The 7,076-nt window shown below is 44.6% G+C and overlaps 1 protein-coding gene across 1 annotated transcript in view; it reads right to left on the bottom strand.

Moving 5' to 3' along the window:
* LOC101591494 (thymosin beta-10-like) overlaps positions 1-133 on the bottom strand; it is a 12,973-nt gene extending 12,840 nt beyond the window's left edge. The window contains exon 1 of the mRNA XM_023714081.1: positions 2-133. Coding sequence (XP_023569849.1) covers positions 2-133 — 132 coding nt within the window. The remainder of the gene's footprint in view (position 1) is intronic.
* Between the last annotated feature and the right edge of the window lie 6,943 nt (positions 134-7,076).

The raw sequence follows: 7,076 nt of genomic DNA, 5'->3' as shown, positions 1-7,076 counted from the left end.
AGGAAATCTCACTCCGCTTTTCCTGCTCAATGGTCTCTTTGGTCGGCAGGGTGTTCTTCTCCTGCGTCTCCGTCTTCTTCAGCTTGGCCTTATCGAAGCTGGCGATTTCCCCCACGTCTGGTTTGTCTGCCATTTTCTTAAAACAATCCGAAAGTGTTTCGCTCCGAGCCCGAGCTCCTGGTGCTCCCACTCGCTTTGCTGCAGCAAGAGACCCTTATTAACTTTTAAGATCTGGTCGGATTTTCCCTGGTTTGCTGTCCCCCACCTCCACCCCCATAATACCCTACAGACAACAGTATCACTTTGCCTTCTGCATTGTTTGCAACTTTGACAGAAGAATAATACATAACAATGAGCATGCGCGTCTCCCTCCCTCTTCCCACCTGCGAAGGAGGATTCGCTAGGTCCCTGGGAGACTCCCAGACTACTGCACAGGATCAGAAGTAAAAGTCTAGACTGAGAACAGCCAAGCCTAGAGTCCCATTTAAAAGCACACACTTACCAGTACATAAGAAAAAGGAAGGGACTGGGGAGATGGCTCAGTGGAATAAGTGCTTTCCTGGCAAGTGCAAGGGCCTGAGTTCAATCCCCGGTTCCGCCAAAAAAAAAAAAAAACAGGAAGGGTGAGGGCCTGCGTGCAAGACAGCTCAGCGAACTAAGAGCCTGCTTAGGAAAGTACAGGTACTGGGCAAGCGCAGGGACCAGGATTCAATCCCCAGCACCACATCTGCTGAGCTGGCCACCAAGAGCAGTCCTGTTGTGGTGGCACAGCCCTGTCATCCCAGCCTCCTACGGAGGCTGAAAACAGGAGGATCACTAGGAGTCCAGGCTGTAGTGAAACCCTGTACCAAATACATTAAAAAAAAAAAAAAAAATTAACAAAAAGGAAGGGTGAAAAAGAGGCAGGACTGTCTGGAGCAGAAGATAGCTGGAGGAAACTTGTAGAGAGGGAAAGTTTTAGGGTGGAGAGCAAAAATTGCTTTGGCTGATTAGGTGAAATACCTTTCACCTGTTACTCTGCTGCTGTAAAACAATTTGAGAAGCTAACAGGTAAGAACAGAGTACTCAGGAGGAGGGATTGAGAAATGATATATAGAATTTTAAGAAAGTTTTTTGTAGCCAGGTATAGTGGCACATGCCTGTAATCCCAACACTCTGGGAAGCTGAGGCAGGAAGAGCACAAGTTTGAGCCCAGCTGGGCCAATGTAGCAACTTAGTGAGAGCAAGCTGGGCCTTGTGCTAAGGTGATAGCAGCATGGGTGTCCAGAGCGACGGGCAGAGGCTGGCCAAATAGCTCAGCGGATTAAAGCGCCTGCAAGCAGGCGCAGGGGCCAGGGGTTTGATCCCCCAGCCTGCCGTGCTGGCCCCACCCCTGAGGCATGCTGAGACAGCAACTGAGACTGGGCGTGGTGGTGTGCACCTGCAATCCCAGCTCTTGGGAGGCTGTAAACAGGCAGATCACTAGGAGTCCAAGCTAGTAGTGAGACCCTGAACACCCTGTAGACCCTCCCCTAAAATACAAAAGAAAGAAAGGGAGAAAGAAAGAAACTACGGGCAGATAAAAGGCAAAATCTAGCAGATGACTAAATATAAAGTTTGGGGAGAAAAAAGGAAAACTACTGTATCATCTCAGTTATAATGACAGAAACCACTTCTGTCCTGCTGCATGGTACCTAAAACAGCTATCTTGGGGCCGGGAGATGGCTCAGTGGAATAAGCGCTTCCCTGGCAAGCACAAGGGCCTGAGTTCAATCCCCGGTTCCACAAAAATAAATAAATAAATATGTCTAAAACAGCTATCTTACAGCAAAGTACTGGACAAGTTGGAGCCAGTGACAGACACTGTAATCCCAGCTATTCAGGAGGCTGAGGCAGGAAGATCAACTGAGCCCAGAGTCTGTGTAACATAAACTCCAATCTCAAAAGACCTGGAAAATGTATGATCTAAGGAATGTTCCTGCTTGTAAGACTTCATCTAGATGGAGATCTGAGGAGTGAGTCAGAGAATCCAACTGATTCAAGCCTGATTCAGGCTTTTGAACCAGGAGAGACTGTTGAAACCTGCAGGTTGCAACAAGCTCCTCCTCCTGCCCGGTGGAGCAATCTTCCTCCTTGCTCCATCTTTTCTACCTGGTCATTTGTTTAAAGGTGACAGAAGGAAATAGTGGCAACTTAAGATCTCTGGGCTAAAGTTCTTTTCACTTTCCTAAATACCACAATCACAAGTGAAGTCCCTTGCTAGAAACAGCAGGATCAGAATCCACACGCTGCAAATGGCTGATATATTATCTGTTGTTCCAGCCAAAGTTCACACACTGCAAGGCTTTTTGAAAGGATCAGGGAGGAAAAAAAAAAAAAAAAGAAAAGAAAAAGAATCAAGGGATGTGAGCAGACAGTTGATACAAGAGGAAGTAAAATATAAAGAGTTTAGTGTGTTTTCCTGGGGGGGGGGATTTGATTTTAATAATAAGCAAAGAATGTTAAAATGAAAAAACACAGGGATACTGTTTCCTACCTATTCACTAAGGTAAACTAATAAAACTTGGCTGGGCATAGAGGCACATGCCTGTAATTGCAGCACTCTAGGAGGCTGAAGCAGGAAGTTGGATTAGTGAGATTTAGTGAGACTTAGTGAGTTTGAAGGGTTGGGGGAGCTGGATGTGGTGGTGTATGCCCATAAGCCCAGCACTTGGGAAGCTGAGGCACAAGGATTGCTACAAGTTCGAGGCTAGCCTGAGCTCCTAAGTGAGTTCAAGGCCAGCCTGAACTGCATAGTGAGACCCTGTTTCAAAAAGACAAAAATAAATAAAGGGTTGGGGATGTGGCCCAGTGCAAAGGCCCTGGGTTCAATCCCTAGTGCAAAAACACACACATGCTGTAGGGGCTTTGATGAAGCAGGTACATTTATACGTTACTTACTGCAGACTATTATAATATCTTTGCTGGACCATCTGACAGCAAATAATAAAAACCATGAAATGATCAGCTTTCATCTTGGTTATTTCTTTCATGGTGACCCAACTGTTTTTTCTTCTTTTTTTGAGATGAAATCTTGGTAGGTAGCACAGCCTGGCCTTGCGCTCCAGGCAATACTCCTGCCTCAATCTGCCAAGTGCTGGAATTACATGAGTGTTCCACAGTGCCTGGTGATGACACAACTTTAGGAAAGAATTCCAATGCTGTGTGTTGGGAGAAGGGTTCAAAACAGCAAGGGATAAATAAATATATAAATAGAAACAGAAGTAGAAATCCTTCCCTTCATAGAGCTCACATCTGAGTTGGCGTGGGATGACTTGCTGACAGACAATAAAAAGTATCCAAAATAAAGGCGAGTGGTATGCAGGAAATAAGGCAGGGGAGTGGGTTGGACAGGGGGTGCCAAGGGCTGAATTTGAGCTAGGAATGTGTATTTGAGAGAACATCTGATTAAGTGCGTACTCCACAACTGGTATCTATGAGTATTAAAAGGGTGTGTGTGTGTGTGTGTGTGTGTGTGTGTGTGTGTGTTAGGCTCTGAATGATTTTGCTCTGGTTTTTGAAAATATAATACCTGTGAAGAATTCTCTGGGATGTTCTTATGACCCTTCTGAACGTTATTAGAATAGTCATTTTGAGCCACATGTTTTCTTCAACAAAGCCTCTCTTTCAGGATACATGTGGATACCTTGATTCTGCAGAGTATCTATTTGAGCAGGAGCTTGGTGTGTTCTGATTCATAAATATTTACTGTATTTGTTTATCCAAGTGAGGACAAAGTCTAGGGAGAGACCATGGAGGTCTGAGGATAAAATAATGTGGACATCTGGGACCTTTTCCATGAAAAAAATTAAAGAATTTGTCAGTGGTACATGTCTATAATCACAGGACTCAGGAAGCTGAGGCAGTCAGATGGCTTGAACACAGGAGTTAGAGACTAGCCACAACAATACAGCAAGATTCTATCTGAGACAATAATAAAACAAACCCTAGAAAAGACACTTAGCCAGAACACTAAGGCAAGGGGATTGAAAGTTCAGGCCCAGACTTAGCAAGTTTTTCTGGGCTGGGAGTTGTAGCTCAGTGGTTGAGCACTTGCCCAGCATATGAGAGAACATGGGTTTGATCCCCAATGCTTAAAAAAAAAAAAAAAAAAAAAAAGGTAATAGTCTTGAGAAGAAAGAAAACAGAATAATCTAGAAGTATCCATAAGAAGGAAAAGGTTCCTGCTAGGCCTAGCCCCAAGGTACTAAGTTTAGAACAAGATACTGGCTTTGGAACAAGTTCCCAAGTTACTTGAGTTTGAAAAATGTGCTCCCTCTGCTAGAGAGGAAGTGGCCTCTTTTCAGGAAAGATAACTCTCAGGAAAAGGGAGGAGATAGCCAGAGGTTCCTCTGAGTTCAGATCTGGAGATAGCTGAAGATTTTCTCCACAAAGAGGCAAGATATTTGAGATAAGGCTGGGCAAAGGTCTCAGGGAGATGACAGTGGATGAAGATGTTGCTAGGAAATGGCTCAGGGGTTACAAAAGAGGAGTTGATGACAGGCACTGGCATTTGGGATTGTGACTGAGGATAATTGGAATGTGAGGCTGCTGGAATTATCTGAGCTGCAGATTCTTAAGTGGGCAGTTCCTAGGTTCAGCTTATTCTTTTTTTCCGGTGGCAGGGGGTGGGGACATTGAACCTGGGACTTGCTCAAGTTGGGGAAGCGCTCTACCATTGAGCTCTACCCTGGCTTTTAAGAGCTCTTGTCTCTAAGTTTCAGGTGACATCAGTAGCAGTGAAGTAGCTGCTTCTCCAGCATCTGCAACACATACCTAGCAGTGAAATCTCGATGGCAAGGGCCTCTTTTGGGGCTCGTGATTCAGTGCAGAGGTCCTACTGGGTCCCACTGTAAACTCTGCCCATGAAGCGATTCTAATACTTGGTTTGGAAGCAGGGCCCACAGCTCCACCACACAATACAAGCATCAGGCCATACCACAGTCTGCAATCCCAGACTGTATTCACAGTCAGCCAAGCCTAAATCTCTGGGTACAGTGAACAGCTATCCAAAGACTTGGATGGTCCACAATAGCCCCAAATGGGAAACAAGTCAAACAACCCTGCCTACCATACTAGTAGGCACCACCAGTTATCATCATATGAATCTTTGGATTCCAAGCTCCAGGATCCTCTCTTCTGTTTCCTCCTCAGAGATAGTGAAAACAATAACTGTGGCATACCACTAAAAGGAGAAGAAATTAAAAAAAAAATGATAGTATATCCATACAAGGGACACTACTCAGCAGTAAAAATAGATAGCTGGGCATGATGGGATACACCTGTAATCTGTGTTACTCAGGAGGCTGATGCAGGACAGTAACAAGTGGAAGGCCACCCTGGGCAACATAGCCAAGGCCCTGTCTCAAAATTAAAATATAATACAATAAAATCAAATAAAGTGGGCTGGGATTGTAGTACTACAACTACATTGTAGTGCTTCCTGAATTTAATCCAGAGTACTTCTCCACCCTCACCCCCACAAAAAACACCAATTCACATCACAGCATGAATGAACTACACAGACATTGCTCAAAGAGAAGCCAAACCTGAAAGATTATGTACCAAACGATTTCATTTATTCCAACTTCTCAGACATAATGGAACTGGGCAAGGGGCATGAGGGAACTTTGACAGGGTTGGGGATGGGAGTGAAGGAGAGACTCCATATTTTAACTAGGTGAGACTTACATAGATTTATGTATTGATTAAGACTCATTAAAGGGGCTGGTGAGATGGCTCAGTGGTCTAAAGCACCTACTTAGAACAAGCTTAGTAAAGCACAGGGACTGCGGTTCAATCCCCCAGCACCACATGTCAGCCAGCCCTGCCCCCTGGTGGGCTGAGCTGGCCATACACACACACACACACACACACACACACACACACACATAAATAAAAAATTTTTTAAAAAAAGACTCATTAAAAAAAAAAAGACTCATCCCATGACCTACTTAAGATAGGGGAATTTTATAGTATATTTAAACCATCACTCAATATACGAACAATTTTTCTCAAGTCAAGACAATATTGGAATTTGGCACAGTCTGGACATTATTGCCCTAACTTAGAGGAGTTTGGTGGGGATTGCTATTAGATAGCCTCTTAAATATCTGTAGAGGCTACAGACTTTGCTAAACATCCTACAGCTTGCAGAACCGCCCCTACAATGAAGAGTTATCTGATCCAAAATGTCACTGGAGCAGAGGTTAAGAAAAACTCTGCCTACCATACTTTAAACACCACCAGCTATCATCATATGAATCTTTGGATTCCAAGCACCAGGATCCTCTCTTCTGTTTCCTTCTCAAAGACAGTGAAAAAATAACCTTGGCATGCCACTAGCAGTATGACACAAAGTCGCTGTTAGAAGTTTCCAGAATAGAAGCCATATTTCCCTGCCTGTCTGGATGGCTGGTGCATGGATGGAAGGAGCCCAGTAGTCCAGTAGAAGGCAATGCCAAAGGAGCTGGCAGCCATTCATTCCTGAGGAGCCAGGAAAGCTCTTACTACTCCAAAGGTAAGTGTTGGAGGAGAATGGCCCTCCCTCAACACTGTAGAGAAATGAGACAGTCGGGCGTGGGAGGAAGAAAGATGGATTTACAGAAGAACTGGAAAGAGGATCCAACACAAACACGGTCTAGCCGTGGTGCTCCAGAAACAAGCTGATGAGGCTGCCAGCCATCCCTACTCCTTGGCCCAACCCCGATAACCTTCTCCGGAGCTTTGGAGAATAGCAAACCCAATCCCAGGCATCTGCCAAGCATTCTAGAATCTTTTTTCACACCATTTCTTGCATTTGAGATCTAAATATCACTACATTAGCTAAATCCTAAGTGAACTCAAAGCATGGATAATGCCTTACTACTATTACTCGTTTGTTTTTGCTTGCTTGCTTGTTGGTACGAGGGTTGAACCCAGGACCTCCAACCTGAGCTACATCACCAGACTTTCATCATTTTACTTTAGGGGACTGGGGAGATGGCTCAGTAGAATAAGTGCTTGCCTGGCAAGTGCAAGGGCCTGAGTTCAATCCCCAGTTCTGCAAAAAAATAAAT

The sequence above is a fragment of the Octodon degus genome, unplaced genomic scaffold (assembly GCF_000260255.1).
Source record: "Octodon degus isolate 3935 unplaced genomic scaffold, OctDeg1.0 scaffold00033, whole genome shotgun sequence".
Lineage (NCBI taxonomy): Eukaryota > Metazoa > Chordata > Mammalia > Rodentia > Octodontidae > Octodon > Octodon degus.
Note: the sequence above shows the minus strand (reverse complement) of the source record. Positions and strands in the feature narration are given on the sequence as shown.